This window comes from Vipera ursinii (genome assembly GCF_947247035.1).
Source record: "Vipera ursinii genome assembly, chromosome: 2".
NCBI lineage: Eukaryota > Metazoa > Chordata > Lepidosauria > Squamata > Viperidae > Vipera > Vipera ursinii.
Window position 1 is genome coordinate 136,236,231 of NC_139513.1, and position 16,931 is coordinate 136,253,161.

General features: G+C 39.7%; 1 protein-coding gene across 2 annotated transcripts in view; it reads left to right on the plus strand.

Annotated features, from left to right (window-relative positions):
* The window catches only part of ERN1 (endoplasmic reticulum to nucleus signaling 1), a 76,595-nt gene that overhangs the window by 37,254 nt on the left and 22,410 nt on the right, over positions 1-16,931 (plus strand). For both annotated transcript variants that reach the window (XM_083355439.1, XM_083355440.1), the window contains exons 3-4: positions 8,415-8,448; positions 13,100-13,178. In XM_083355439.1, coding sequence (XP_083211565.1) covers positions 8,415-8,448; positions 13,100-13,178 — 113 coding nt within the window. The remainder of the gene's footprint in view (positions 1-8,414; positions 8,449-13,099; positions 13,179-16,931) is intronic.

Below are 16,931 nucleotides of genomic sequence, written 5' to 3' on the forward strand. Positions count from 1 at the left end.
CTATTGACTTTTGCAGCAATACTTACGAAGAGATTAACTAATTTTTAAGTAACAAATGCAATCTGATACATGAGGGTTAATATAACACATTATGTGAGGGAAATAAGAAATAAAATATATAAATGAAAGCTATTGATAAACCAGAGAAAGAGGGAAGCAGCTATGATCTTTGTTATTGTGGAAAAAGCCTTTGATAATTTGGAATGGTTTTTCATATTTACAGCTCTGAAGAAGATGAACTGAGACTCATTTTTCCCATAAGTCCAGACCATTGAAAAAAACAAAACATAAGTTAATAAAAAATAAAATTTTAGGAATTAAGCTGGCAAGTCAAGAACATTAATTAAAGTTAGATATCCGGGAATTTATTTAACAAAAAACAATCCATTTTATTTAAGAACAATTATTGTATTCAAAAACATAGTATGAAATGTTTTTAAGATGAAGAAAACTAAAACTGATTAGAAGAGCAACAGTAAAAAATAAATATTTTATCAAGACTGTACTTTGTATTTCAAATTATTCCAATGGGAACTGAAGACAAAGTAGTAAAGGTATGGAATAAAGAAAAAAATCAATCCAGACTATTTTCCCCTTGCTTCAGTAATATTATTTTCATTTGGGTGAATTCACTGTACCCCAGAAATGATCCTGCTCCTTCAATAATATTTATAAGGTTATGCATTTTATAGCTGTGATCTCTGGCCTCAAGGTTGTCATAAAGGTTTGATTGATTGAAATTTCAACCTGTATTTCAAGCTAGGTGTACCACTTTATTGAAGGAGCAGGACTCCCAGATGGTGTTTGGCTCAATAAAGACAGAAGTGGTCAACTTAATTTGATCATAAACAAAGTAGTAAAGGTATGGAATAAAGAAAAAAAAATCAATCCAGACTATCTTCCCCTTGCTTCAATAATATTATTTTCATTTGGGTGAATTCACTTTACCCCAGAAATGATCAGTGTGGAAAAAAAAGTGCCCATAGTGCAAGAGATAATTATTAATAAAACAAACGGGAAATCTTTTGTGGTTCTTTCTTCAGAATGGTCAGAATCACCTTATTGATTCCTGTGAATAAGCAACATAGTTAAAAAGGAATTACAAAAATAAGATGGAATAGTGAGACTTAATTTGACAAACTTCCATCATAGGCTGGGGCTTATTTATAAGTTGTTAATGCAGTATAACTCAGAATCCAAACAAGTTAAAGATAATATGATTAAATGGATGAAGTATTTAAAAAGGACAATCAATATGCAGTAATGGGAAAAGAAATGGAAAACAAATATTAAAGTTGCTGCGAAAGTTGCAGAAGTAATACAAGATCTTTTACCTCCAGTATTGTCTGCTAAAATATATTAATTCATTTAATAACTTGGAAATGCACTAATTAGATCAGGGTTTTTTCATGCTTGTTAGCAAAGCTCAACAATTTTGGAAGATGATTTATTGTGGAATGAAACAAATGTTAAAAGTTGAGTTATCTTTCTAGGCAGCTGTTTTTCTATCAAATATTACTAAGCTTTATATTCCTATAAGGTACACTAGGCTCATTCTGAATATGTTAACAGCTGCTAGGATGCTTTATGCATTTTATTATAAAACATAAAAAGGATGGCTAACTATATTGTGCTCTGATATTTGAAGAACAAGTCTGATGGAGGATTTAATTCAACTTCTAAACTATGGACTACCTGTACTTCATCTGAAGTTAGATATTTTAATATATCAATTCCTGTTTGATTCATTAAATAAGCATTCTTAGATGAGGTGGAAATCTTTGTTGATCCTTAATTCTGATTTATAATTTATATTATAGCAGCTACTGTTTTAATTATTGAGTATCAATTTGACTTCAGTAATGTTCTGAAGTTTTGATTGATAAAAGATTTTTCAATACGCAGTGCTAATTTAAAAAATTACATTGAATTTTTTTCTTTTTATATTGCTCATAAGTCTCTTTTTTCCTTCCTGTTTTTTTCCCTTCTTTTCTTCTTGATTCCATGGCTTTTAAATAAATAAATTTAAAAAAAAGAAATAAAAAAGATTGGCAAGAGTGGAAAGACAAGGAGGATAATATCTCCTGGGGGATGATAATGTCCTCCAGCAAAAAAAATCAAATGAAGAGGGAAAACACTCTCTGTCTACCAAACATTGAATTCTATTCAGGTCAGAGTTCAGAGGTACTGGGGTGGAGTTTTCTGCCAGATTGTTTCAGATTCCTCCATTTTGTTGAAGGTTTCACTAGCTTCCATCTGAACACTTGTCTCTAACATCTGTATGCTGTTTATTTGTGAGACTTTTGATGACTTACAACATACATATATTGAAACATCCATTAAAAATGTCCCAACATTAAATCACAATCTATTGATGCACTTAGTTAAAGTCTCTGAATGCTCTGTGTAAGGAAACAATGTTCACCAGTTTTCCTGAAGGACAGAAGGTGAGATCCAGCATGAATATTGTGGGCCAGCAGTTTCCAAGTAAAGGACATGCCAGTGAGAATGTCTCTTTCTCGGTCCCTGCCTGAATGTAGAACTGGTCTTGGGAAAAGGCCATTAAAAGGAAAAACAGCAACTCAGCCCTAAGAAAATAGAAAGCGCAAGAAAGAAATTTTAAAAAGCCCTGTCCTCCTTGATGTTGTTTGGTATAAGACAGTGATGGCGAACCTTTTAGAGACTGCCCAAACTGCAACCCAAAACCCACTTATTTATCGCTGGGTGCCAGGTGGGTGTGGCCTACTGGGTGGGTGTGGCTGTGGTGGTCATGGAAAATTGGGTGGGTGTGGCCAAGGTGGGTACAGTCACCTCAATGTAGCCCGTGGGGAGGGACACCTGGGGGGGCAGGGTTGGGGGAGATCCAGGGGGTCTCTGGTAGGTGTGGCGGTAGGCAGGAGGCTCATCCTGCAGGATAAGGCGAGGCAGGGTGGGGATGCCATTGCCATGGGGCAAGGCAAGGGCTGGGGCAGCTGCTGCCTGACACCATCAGCCCTCTCACACAGAAGCCAGCAAGCGCATGGGGGCCGACGGTGTCCATCAGTAGCCACAGCCTGCCGGCCCCTCGACCGGCGCACACTGGTTGGCCGACAGCTGAGGAGGCGATGCAGTGGGTCGTGCCTGGGAAAAGGAGAGCATGCGAGGCCAGGCAGGATGGGGGAGGGAGGAAACCAGCCATGCTGGGATGGATCCAGCCACGTGGGGCATTGGCAAGGTTATCAGGCGGCAGGGACATTTGCCACCTCCGAGGCATGGTGCGGGTGCCCACAGAGAGGGCTGTGCCATAGGTTCGCCACCACTGGTATAAGATAAGGCAGACTGAATTTCTAAGTAGCTTTCAAGGTCCTGTTGTCCTACAGTGTTCAAGAGCATTCCTAGAATCCAAGTTGCTTCTGTTTCTTGACCTGGTTTACCTCAAAGAGCTAACACAGCTTACTGGTCACATGGTATCATCCCCCAGCCCGATTCTTTTGGGACAGCCAATATTATCTGGAGAAGGTGGTCTCAGGAGTGACAATATAGTACTCAAGCATTGTATGGTTTATGTGTTTTAAAGACATAAAATGGAAATAAAAAAAGAAACTGCAACTTACTTGAGCGACACACCTCAGAATTTAAATTTGTATTATTTTATACACAGACAAATTAATCTGGAAGTGTGCGTGGAAATGGACAGGGTCTCTTCAGAAAGCTTTTTATGTAATTAAACTATCAGACCATGTTAGAAACACATGCCATCAAATCCTAGGACTTCCTGCTGCTGGTCCAGTATTGAGGAATATGTGAAAGTTTAGCTATCCTCGGTAACTGGTATGGAATTTATCCTGTATGGAAGAAACTTGGTAATTTTTGTAGGGCAGCACAAAGAAATGGTGGAAAATAAATAAATATTGAGGTCCTTTAGCACATTGGGTGCATGAGTATTCTATTTATTCAATTTATTTGATTAGGAAAAAATGGAAGAGGAGTAGGACTCAGTTTATATTGGTCCCTCTGTAATGGAGAGAAATTTGTAATTTTAGTATTTTAGTGAATGTATAAAACTATGGCTTTCTGGACTTCCGGGTGGCGCTTCAGCGGCGAGGAAGGTCAGATTTGACCGCCGGCCCTTCGATCCCGTTGAAGCGGCGGAATAGCCGATGATCAGCTGTTCCGCCGCTGAAAAACCCTTCTCCTCGGGCAAAGAGGGGAGGGGGAGCTTCCAGGTAGGGGTAGAGCTCCCCTAGAGCCCCAGAACATTTGTTCTGGGGCATGAAGGGTGAGAGCCCCCTCGAAGCCTGGAAATGCTCCGGACAAAGGACTTTTCTGCTTTAGCAGAACAAGACGCTGAATCCACTCCTGCCGGATCTGATTGACATCTTGAGTGATGGTAGCAGCAGAGCTGATGCAGGAGCAGTATAAATATCAAGTACAAAGCTTTAACTCTGAAACTCAAACTCTCTTCCTGCTCCAACAATCATTTTGAAAGAAGGGGAAGATGGCGCCTGACTGATTTTTTTTTCTTTTTAACAAGAAGCAAAAGTGTTTTTCTTCAAAGTAAAGTGACTGTTTGAACTGAGTAGGAATATGTAAAATGGACTTTTAAACCTTAAAGAGCTAGTTATAATTTGGAGGTGCTAAAAAGTTATTTTCAAGATTTGGTTATTTCATAGTTTAACTACAAAGTAATAAATGGACTAGAAAGTGAAAGTGTGTATTGAAAGTCATTAGTTGCAAAAATGGCTCCCAAACCTCATAGACCCGTTTTTAAAAGTGCAGAGGCATTGTCTGTTCAGCAATCTGGAACACAGTCTTTAAAGTTACTCCCCAAAGCTGCTGCATGTGTATTGACTTTAAAAGATTTACAATATGCTCTAAACGATGCCTTAAAAATTCAATCTGAAAAAATATTTGAGAAGGTGGCAGAATTTATTGGAAAGGAGAGCAAGAAAATAAGGGAGGATACTTTGATGGCACTTCAAGTGTTTTCAGGCTGTATTGAGAATCTGGATGAATGTGTGGAAGAAGTGAAACAAAATAATCTGATGCTGGAGGCTAAAATGAGTGAAGTGGAGAATAAAATGGAAAAACTTGAAGATGAAATGATGATGATGCAATATAGAGATATGGAATTCGCCCTGAGGATCAGAGGTTTGAAAGAAAATCTGCAGGAGAATCTGGAAGAGACGTTGGTGCCCTGGCGCCTATTTTGGGGTTTCAACTTGAGGATTTTTTTGGGAAGATAGATAAAGTATTTCGTGTTAATTCTTGGATCGCTAAACAAAGGAAACTGCCAAGGGATGTGGTTGTGTATTTTACAAAGAGAAAGATTAGAAATGAGATTATTCAAATCTCTTATAATAAAAGACTTAAAGTGGCTAATCAGGAGGTTTTGATTCTGAAAGAGATTCCTCCAAGAATTTTGAGAAAAAGGAAAGATTTTTTCTTTCTGACAGATGAATTAAAGAAACAACAGCTTCGGTTCAGGTGGGAGATACCTACGGGGATTGTGGTGAATTATTCTGGAGAAAGATATTGTCTTAATACAGTAGGGAAGGCACGTGATTTTTATTCTAATGTATTGAAAGGCTTACCGTCATCCTCAGAAGTCAAAAAAGGAAAGGAAGAAGGAGAGCGACAGTTACAAGAAATAGTTTCGGAAGCTGTGCAATCCTTGGTTTTATTTAAAGATCTTAAGATTTAAAGAATGACACGGGCTGCATTTAGATTTAAGGAATAATAATAATAATAACAGTAGAGATTAATGGAGGACTTTGATAGAAATAAGATTTAGAAATGGAACTTGTTAAAGATTGTAGGATAATCAAGATCTAATAATGGTGGATATTTGGGGATGGTATTTATAGTAGATCTTAAAAATTAGTATGTATGTATTTAAATTGTTAGTTGAAATGTTGAAGATGTGGTTGTGATGATGCAATGTATTATGTATGGTTGAATTGTAAAAGATTACAATTTTAAAAGTTAAAGTAATTTAGTGGAATATGTAAGATCTTTAAGATATTGGAAGAAGGCTGATTTGTTTATTATAGAAGAATGGATTTTGAAAGTTCTGAATCAGATAGAAATGGTAGAATTTGGAATATGTGAAGAATAATTGTAATGGAGATATATTATGATGTTTAAGGAGAGTTAAAGCGCGACTGGATTTAAAGTGTAATTATAGTTAGTATATTTTAGATTAAGATTGTGAAAATAATACCCTGTATTCTGCTTTGGGAAGTCGGGGGGGGCTGGGGGAGGTAGGGGTATTGGGTGGGTTAGGGTATGGGGTAGGGGTAGGGGGGATGGGGTTTATGTTCAAAAATGTATTTTAAAACTTTTTAATTAAAAAAAACTATGGCTTTCTGATTATTTATTACTGCAATTTATATGGTTCTCAATTATTAAAAGGCTCTGAGCTGGTTGTAGTGTTTTTTTATAGATAGATAGATAGATAGATAGATAGATAGATAGATAGATAGATAGATAGATAGATAAGCAGGCAGGCAGGCAGGCAGGCAGGCAGATAATTGTGTGTGTATTTGAATTTCTTTTTGCTGACAAAGAGTTAAAGATTTTAAATAGGGGACTAGAATAGCTATGATCTATATCATTTGGTAAGTAGAGTATATAAAGGAGTAGAAGAATAAAGAAAGGAGAATAGGAAATACAAATACATGGCCAGAATTAAATGAATATTTAGATGCCAATTGGCAAAAGGTGAGTCTTGGGTCTGAAAATATTAATAAATCAGTTTTTTCCCCCTATAGAACTACTAGTTTCTTAAATGAAAATAATGCCTGCTTCATAATGTGTGAGAAAAGCATTGTTCTTTATTTTTCCCCATACTGAAGAGTGAGTGAATGCCATCAAGGCACCTGACAAAATAGATGTATAGTCTGCTCACCATTAATGTGCACAGGCAGTATCCTGCAGTGAAGTAAGACCCGTGTCCAGGTGAAAGGTTTCTAGTATAACAGGTCCAAAGACATTGCACAACTATTTTGTGTTTAATGCACTTTCTGGCATATGACAAATATTGGAAGATAAGGTGGGGAAAATTTTGTTTGAGATTTATCCTTTTCTTTGAAAGACTTCATAGCCTAAAAATTAATATGCAACAGGCAACAATTCAGCAGGTATGCTTCTTTTGTCCATGGCATTGAGTAATGGGAAAACCTCACTGACTAAGCAGTTTGTGTCAAAGATAAGTGATGTTTATGTGAAAAATGGTTTTGTGTAAGCAGTGCCAAGTTTCCTTGTAAGAGGACTCATTCTCTTATTTCTTTGCTCTTGCATCATTTTGTTTATGTGAGGAAGAAGCTGATCTGAAATTGTTTGTAGCAGTAGGCAGTGTTGCTGTATAGATTTGTTTTCCTTCCAAGAATTAATCTGCTTTTTAAAAGACCAGATGCTCAGATAAATCCTGAATTTCTGTGTAAATGGAATATGTTCTTCACGCAAGTATTTCACTGGAGTGTTTTAACTCATCAATTCATTAATATTAATTGCGTATTTATTGCTCTATTTTGCGTGAGGTGTGACAGTAGTTGCTGAATTGCTCAATCTCTATTGATTAAAAGAGTATTTAATAAATTTAAAAAATCACAATAAACTGGCTGGTGCTGAGTAACCATGCATGACCCACCCCTGCTCCCATAAATAGCTATTAAGGTTTGCAACATATTTGTCTTACCTTCTCTTGCTTTGCAGGTAGAAAGTAGACATAAAGCACACTGCACTCTTTCCAGTTCAGAGTAAATCTAACAGTTTGGATAGTAAGAACTAGAGCAAGAGTGATAAAAATTAATTCTGATTACTTTATCGTTGATCGTACTGGTTTGAGTTGTTGGCATGCTGGCAGAATTTGGAGGTCTGCAAGTTCTCCAGTTTGCTTCTGATCGTAATGCAGCATTGTTATGTCATGTGGGAGCCGCCATGAAGGGGCAAAGAGATCATTGCATTCCAGTACAAGGAACGTTGTTGTTTGTATACTACAATTCATTTCATGCACTTCACAGAGTACCTTAAGTAATAAATAAATACGTAGTTTAGAGAACGGACAAATTAAACATCAAACTTGAGGTGCAGAGAGACTGGGAAATGTTAGGATGAAAGTAAAAATGTTAATGAAGAAGCGAAACTCCCAAGGAGCAGAATAGAAAAGTTTTGCAGATTATAAACTCTCATTTAACTGTGGCAACTCAGAGACCTCCTTTTTGCCAAGTCCCTGAATTGTAGCAATTGGAATATAATTGCTAATCAGCTTACTCTTCCACTGCATTTTGCTGCTTGAACTTGTTTCTTGCAAACTCCTTATCTTACTTTTCTTGCAGACTACAAACCACCTCAGCTAGATCACAGAATGTAAGCTTGATGTGAGGCCAGAATGTTTAATTGCTTGTACCTTGACCTTTTCTTTTTGTTTGCAGATCCTGTACTTCAGGTGCCACTGCACATGGAAGAGTAAGTCCTTCTTTTCACTCTTACTTTTTCAGGATCTACAGCTCCTTATTGCACTGGAAATCAACAACTAACACAACTCCAAGCTTTTAAAATGAAAGCCACTTCTACACTACAAACTTTGTAGGTTAGGTCAAAATGGTTGGTTATATGAGCAGTACAGTCATTTGTTTCTTCCAGAAAGATGCCTAGGGATTTCTCCTTCTTCTGAAATCTCTGCATAAACCTCTCAGTTTTAGTTGGGAGGAAGGGGAGCATTGTGAGGTGTAGCAGGAAGTAAAACCTCATTTCCTGTCCTTAAAAATGGAGCCAAGAGGGAAAGGGTTAATAACATCGCTTCATTATAAAAAGCCTAGTTTAAGGCTTCTCCCTGCTTTGTGCAGCAGCCCAGGCCTCATTCTTTACCTCTGCTTTCTAAGAGGAAGCAGAGGCTTCCCCAGCAGTTTGAGAGCTGAGGAGAAAGGGGAAAAAAGGAGGAAAATAGTAGCAATGTCAACAAACATGTAGTCCAGCAGGCTGTGCCCTGCAAGAATGAACTAACTGACTAAAGCACTAGCTGCAGGCAAGAGGCCACATGTCAGCCAAAAAATAAGTCCAAGGAAAGGAGGGCCATTGGAGTCATTCCAATTGACCAGGCCAAACTGCAGCAAAGGCCAGCCCTAGAGGCAAATTGAGAGGAAATTCCGCCAGAGGTGGCCAACATATGAACAGCAACACTGGCTTACCTTGGTAGGCTTACCTACCAAGCAGCAGGACTTAAAATCTCTTTCCGGGAAACTAGGCATAAGGTGTATCACAATAACCTGTATGCAGATAGCAGTGACTGATGTCACATTGAGCCTTCACTGTCGCTGGGAATGCATTTCACCATTAACTTTCACAAGAACATACACAGGTTTTTGAAGCAAATTCTGTCTCTGGTATTCCACCCACAGAGATGAAAGTAAAATGTGTATATATTAGCGGCAGACCCTCGAGTTCCAGAAGACTCTGAGGGAGATCCTAGTGTCAAGGAGGCCAAGTCTCAGGCAAAATTATAGTGGAAGATGGCTTGAGGTAGTAGGTCTTTCTCCTAATCCAGGACCAAATTACCATCATATTTCACCTATATGCAAGTATTTATATTAATGATTCTCAGCCAGTCTGGTGCAGGGAATGCCAATCGGGCATCAGGTGATCACAGATGCCAACCTGGTGGTGTGGGGAACTCACATCTCAAACAAGTTGGTGCGTTCCCTCAAAGGCACACACTGTTGCTTAATCTACTGGAGCTGAGGACAGTAAGGCTGGTTCTAAGAGTATTGTCAGAGCAGATGAGACTGTGACACCTGCTGGTGGACACGCAGCATGGTCTGTTTACACAGGACAGATCCAGATTAAGGGACATGTACAATCCCTAATAGAATTAACATAGGAGCATTCAAGACATTTCATGGAAAGTCCAGGCATCCGGCCTTAAAACCTAGTTCTACATCCAGACGCAGGCCAAGTGCCTGGAAAGTGAATGAAAACTTCTGAGCTACAGCTTTCCAAGTCCTGTAGTAAAACTATGAAGACATCTAGCAATTCCCAAAATATATCAGTATCAATTTGAGTGGACATGCTGTTCTGGTGATGTAAATCGTGACACCAATATTGGTTCTACCAAATGGCATTGAGGGCAGGACTACCAGCCATTGTCAGGACCTGGCTCCATTAGGCATTTTGAGCTTCACTCTCTGCACAGGCAAGGGCCACTTACAGATCCCTTTCTTTTCCCAAGGTACAAGTGTCCTCTTAATTCCCGTGATTCACTCACTGTTTCTTTTCAGGGGACCCGTCATGGTTTTCAAAACTTTAATATCTGTTCTGTTCAGATCAGTCACTTTTACCTGGACCCATTAGGTACCCGTTAATACTTTTACCTGGAAAACAATTATTCTGGTACACCAGACATGTCAAACACAAGGCCCGGGGGCCAGATCCGGCCCGCGAAGTGGTTTCATGTGGCCCGCGAAGCCATCCTGGAAACAGTGAGGGAACGGCCCCCACTGCCTTGGCCCTGGCCCAGAGACCCTCCTTCTGCCAGAGACCCTCAGATCTGTCCCACTCCTGCCCGGGCCCCCATAGGCACCCTTGATGCGAACGATGTAGAGCTGGCCACGCCCAGGAGGCCATATGCACTCTAGCCACGCCCACCCAGTAGGCCACGCCCACCCTGGCCATACCCACCCGGCCCCCTGAGGGCAACCGCAATACTGTTGCGGCCCTCAATGAAATTGAGTTTGACACCCCTGTGGTACACCAAACTTTAGAGAGAAATGTGGGACAATTAGGAGCTGTCTTAGTAAAAAGTGATCTATGTATTCCGTCAAGATTATGTGGTACTAAGACCTTGACTCATACCCAAAGTCAGTGCTAAATTCCATAAAGTCCAAGAGTTAGTGCTCCCCAATTTCCGTCTGGCCCCTTTCCCCCATGACTCTGGCACAAACTAGTTTGTGCCGGACTTTCAGAAGGGGTCTAGGACAGTTTACCTTGGCCAACACGCCATGACCAGCTCGCTGTGGGATGATTCAACACTGTGTTAATCATTTCATTCGGTCACTTTTATTATTGGTGACCACGTTTTCGTCAAAATTATTGTAACTATTGTATTTCTGGATTGACTTTATTACTAGTGGTCATGGTTCTGGTGAAATTAATGTAACTTTTGTATTTGTTGAATTGTCCTATGATGAGCTGCCCTGCAGCGAGTTGGCCATAATGAGTTGTCCCATTTCTTCTCAGAAGACACCTCAAATATACTTTAAAGACTGGGAGGATCAATAACCTACTTGTCTTTTACAAAACAGGAAATCTGGGGAAATCTATGATCTGTCAACAACAGGAGGGTTAGAGAATGCTATGTTCTTGTAAAATATGTTTCAACCTTGGCAACTTTAAGATGTGTGGACTTCAATTCCCAGAATTCCCCAGCCAGCATTCTGTGTGTTTATTTTATTTATTTATTTATTTATTCGGTTTATATACCGCCCTATTCCCAAAGGACTCAGGGCGGTTTACAAGGCAAAATTTAAAAACAATCCAATATAAAATTAAAATTAAATTAAATTAAGTCTAGCCGCAAAAATTAAATCACAATTTAAAAACATTAAACCCCTCAGTCCAGACCAGATAGCTCAAAGAGCCAGGTTTTTAGGTCCCGGCGAAAAGAACGAAGGTCGGGGGCAGTCCGGAGTTCCATTGGCAGTTGATTCCATAGGGCAGGCGCGCCCACAGAGAACGCCCTCCCGCTGTGGATCGCCCGTCGGCAATCCTTGACCGGCGGTACCCTGAGGAGGCCCTCCCTGTGGGAGCGCACAGTGTTGCTTGTGCAGTGCATGCAAAAAGGGGCAGGGCTTTATGGGGGCTGTGGCTGCCATCTTCACTTTTTAGACCTCCTCTATCCCTAATATTTTTCTGTGGTACAGTATCTCAAAGAAGTTTGTGGCTTAAATGACTTTTGAAAATCAAAATGTCAACCCAATGTTAAGTTAAAGTATGTACTGAAAGACATTTATTTTAATACAGGGGTCTTTATTTTAATACAGGGGTCTTCAAACTTGGCCCTTTTATGACTTGTGGACTTCAACTCCCAGAATTCCTCAGCCAGGCATGCTGGCTGAGGAATTCTGGGAGTTGAAGTCCACAAGTCATAAAAGGGCCAAGTTTGAAGACCCCTGTTTTAATATGTACTTAACATATTGAAGTTTATTTTACAAATCACAGCTTTATTCTTGACTGTGAAGAGCATGGTATTTGCTTCAAAAGAGTCATACTGGTTCGTAAGCTAACAAATACATTGATTTTCAGCAGAAGTAGGCAAGGTAACTCTGGTTGCAAGACAAGTGGCTGCTTGAGCTTGTATTTCAGCAACATCTGCCCAACCTGTTCCCTGCTTTACCAGAACAGCTGATTAGAAAGTATTACTAAAATAAGCCCATACAATTAATTTTCAAATTGAAATGTGGCATGTAATTTGAAAGATTGAAAATAATTTGAAATCAAGTAATCTGAAAGATTACTACCACAGTCCAAATTCAGAGGCTGGTGGTATGCAAAACCAGGGGTTTAAATGACTGTGCTTAATTAAAAGCACATACAGGTAGTCCTCGACTTACAACAGTTCATTTAGTGACCGTTCAAAGTTACAACAGCACTGAAAAAGTGACTTATGACCACTTTTCACACTTAACAACTGTTGCAGTGTCCTCATAGTGACGTGATCAAAATTTGGCCGCTTGGCAACTGACATGTATTTATGACCATTGCTGTGTCCCGGGATCACGTGATCACTTTTGCGACCTTCTGACAAGCAAAGTCAATGGGGAAGCCACATTCACTTAACAACCGTATTACTAATTTAACAACTGCAGTGATTCAACAGCTGTGGCAAGAAGGGTCATAAAATGGGACAAATTCACTTAACAAATGTCTCACTTAGCAACAAAAATTTTGGGCTCATTTGTGGTCGTAAGTCAAGGACTACCTGTATTTGACTTTAAAAAAAAACCACACACATCTGTTTCGTAATACAGCCATCCTCACAAGAAAATGTATACTGACCAAAATTTTGCTGCCTCTTCTTTTCACAAGTGTGTTGCTGTAATTGCTGTTTTTGTCATTTCTTCAGTCCTAGGCCAGCATTTCTTCCTGATCCTAATGATGGAAGTCTCTACACTCTTGGTGGCAAGAATAATGAAGGCTTAACTGTACGTATAATTTGATCACAAAGTAGGTATTTTGCTCTCACTGAATGAGAAATGCAGCTTTTTCAGATGGTCAAAGCATGTTTATCTAGCTTGCCTTGCTGCTTAAGGGAGATCTCTTTGACAATCGGTGTAAAATTCAGATTTTATAAGAAATAATACTAGGCAAGAAACCTACATATAGTAACTTTCAATATATTTTTTACCCCAAACAAAAAATGTTTTTTTTTTACTTCCCCACTTTATATATAAATAAACCCTCACTTGACTAACATTTGGAGTTATTTTTAAGAAAAATTAGAAGCTGTAAAACTTCTGCAGAATGGTTTATCTCCAAAGATAAAAATTCATTTCCGGGAGAGCGGAAATGTTCTACATTAACAATTGTGAAAGTGTCCACGTGTCCACATTATACAAGATTCAGCGGCCTGTACAGGTAGTCCCCAACTTGTGATCATAGTTGGGAACAGAATCACTCATTGCTAAGCAAGCTGCTGTTAAATGAGTCACACCTGCTTTTATGATCTTTTTTTTTGCCGCAATTGTTAACTGAATCATGGGGTCATTAAGCAAATCTGACTGTGCCCAGTTGGGAAAGTCATAAATGGCAATCACATTGAACCCAGGATGCTGCCGGTTGCCAAGCACCCAAATTTCAGTCATGACCTTGGAGATGCTGCAACGATTGTTAAGTGTGAGGGCCGGTTATGAGTCAATTTTTTCCATTGCTGCTGTAGCTTCAAACAGTCCTCTTAAGTCAAGGACTACCTATAGTATGAGTTAGCAGAATGTCTTACTATCTTAAAACATTGGGCAATTGTAAAGCGAGCAATTGGTTGGAAGAAGAGCAGAAAGAATGGACAGATGATGGAACAAAAGGTCTTCATTGCAGCTTGACTAACATGGGTGCATAAATTTCATTAACAAGATTGTTTTTGGTGATAAACAATTCCATCTGCTGTGATTATTAAGTTGTGGCTGCTTTCTTGGAGTAAGATTGTCAAGCCAAAACCAAACCACATTATGGCTTAGGAATATATATGGTCTAGGGGGGTTTTCTTACTAGAAGGCTGCAAATATACTTATTTGAAAAATAAGTATGCATACGTGTGGATGTACTGTATGATATTTATGCAACCTAGATAGGCCTGGTGATCACAATAGGAAATCCTAAACATCTTTTTTACACCGGACATGTATATTCTTCCTAAATTTATAGTTGTTTCTGTTCCAATCAGCAAACCAGATCCCTGGTATTGAAGTTGTAAATTTCTCTACATGTTCTGAGGTACTGGTTTTCTCCCAATAAAACTTTTGCATTTACCAAAATGTTGTACAAATTAGGTTAATTGTCTTAGAAGCTTGTTATCTGTTGGTGCCAACTTTAGGTTTGTAATTCCAGGAATAGCATGTGGTGATATTAACATGTCTGGAAGGCCAGGCTGCTTATTTGGAAGCAGGGAAAACTGACTTCAAAATGTTCATTGTTGTCTTAAGGAAAAGGATTTTGGCTTTGTAATAAGCTTGATAAACACTTTACTTATTTTTCAATTGCATTACATGTACAGTATTGAAAGAAATTAATTGGACTTGGGAGCATCTTTTGATGAGTCTAGAAGAGAGCCAGGCAATTAATTATAGTCTTGAGATCAGCATGCAAGCATCAAAAAAGTCCATCCTATTCCAGGAATAGATGGATGCGATAACTACATTGGTTCCACGATTAATTTTAGACCATAGTGCCTGTCTCCTCCTTTGCAAAGTGTGTAAGGGTTAAATAGGGTTAAATAGGATTGATGTTGCTTTCTGTTGCTCAGTTACTTAAGAACAGCAGCTTTATGATGAAATAGAGATTAAATTTGGCTTTCTACAAAGTTTTTTTTTCTTCCTGAAACTGTTGACTTCCTCTTACAATTTTTTGGGGAAAAAAATGTATTCCCTCTCAAATGGCCCTAAAGGCACAGTGGTAACATTTTCTTTAGTTAGAGCAATCTCTTTTGCAACTGAAATGAAAGAAGATAGCAACTGATGGGGAAAAAGACATCTGAAAAGCAGCAAGTTGGAGAAGGCTGAAATAGGCAGCGATAAACGAAGAAATAGGTTTTCCCAGTATAAGTCACCTTTTATCCGTCTTCTGTGTAGGTGACAACCTTTTCTAAATCCTGTTTTGTTAGCACTTGCAGCCTTTAGAGCAGGCATGTCAAACACAAGGCCCGGGGGCCGGATGCCGCCCGCGAAGTGGTTCCATGTGGCCCGCGAATCCATCCTGGAAACAGGGAGGGAACGGCCCCCACTGCCTTGGCCCTGGCCCAGAGACCCTCCTTCTGCCAGAGACCCTCAGATCCCCTGTCCCACTCCTGCCCAGGCCCCCATAGGCACCCTTGATGCAAACGATGTAGAGCTGGCCACGCCCACCCAGTAGGCCATACACACTCTAGCCACGCCCACCCAGTAGGCCATGCCCACCCTGGCCACACCCACCCGGCCCCCTGAGGGCAACCGGAATGCTGATGCAGCCCTCAATGAAATTGAGTTTGACACCCCTGCTTTAGAGTGTTAAGAAGGTGTTACTTTAGATCTTTGAAGGACACTGTGATCCTGAAGATGGCAATTATGCTAGACTTTTCATCTTCCCACAAGAAAGTAGAAATCGTACTGTGTTTAGAATTAATTCTAAAATGCACTTTACTCAAGTGGTTTAGAATGTTCTCACCAATTTCTTGGGAAGATTGAGATCTGTTTCATAGTATATTGTACTACTTCAGTACAGGAAACGTTTTTTTTCCCTGCCCACAGACCTGAAATATGAAACGTGAAGTATTTTTTGTGATCTTGAACTTTTTTGACCATCCCTTTTTATTTTTTTTATTTTTAAAACGTTTAATGTAGAACAGCTCTCTCTAGCTGTGTGCCCTCCAGATGTGTTGGGATTACAAATCTTAGAATCCCCAGTTGGCATGGCTCCTGGCAAAGACTCTGCAATCAGAGGGTAGTATGGGTGTGAGAATATGGGTGATACAGATATACCACAGTGCCTCTATTTTTATCTCTAGAATGTAGAAGTTGTAGATTGCTTTTTACTTTATAGATATTAAAATATTACATTATTTTAACCCTGCTATGACCAGCCTGCTTGAGTTTAGATACATCTTTATAGTGGTTTATGTCATATGTGTGTTGCAGTTTTGTGATACACAGGTGTGAGGATAAAGTACGTGTTGCAAACAGGTATCCAGTGTGTAACTGTCACATAAACTGGATGAATGTACGGTAAAGGTAAAGGTTCCCCCGCACATGATATTTCCAACTCTAGGGACCAGTGCTCATCTCTGTTTCAAAGCCAAAGAGCCAGCGCTTGTCCGAGGACATCTCCGTGGTCATGTGGCCAGCATGACTAGACGCCAAAGGCGCACGCACGGACCGTTGTTACCTTCCCACCTTAGTGGTCCCTATTTTTCTACTTGCATTTTTACATGCCTTCGAACTGCTAGGTTGGCAGAAGCTGGGACGAGTAACAGGCGCTCACTCTGTTACGCGGCACTCGGGATTCGACCCGCCCAACTGCCGACCTTCTGATCGACAAGCTCAGCGTCCTAACCCACTGAGCCACAGTGCCCCTTGAATGCACTGTATGTACTTCAAAATGATCACAGTCCTGGGCACCATGTGGAACTTTACGTTCTGTAGTAAGCTTGTTAGCAGGATAATTAGTGCTGAAAGTGAGCACTTTGGCTTTGACTGCTCACATTGGAGTTA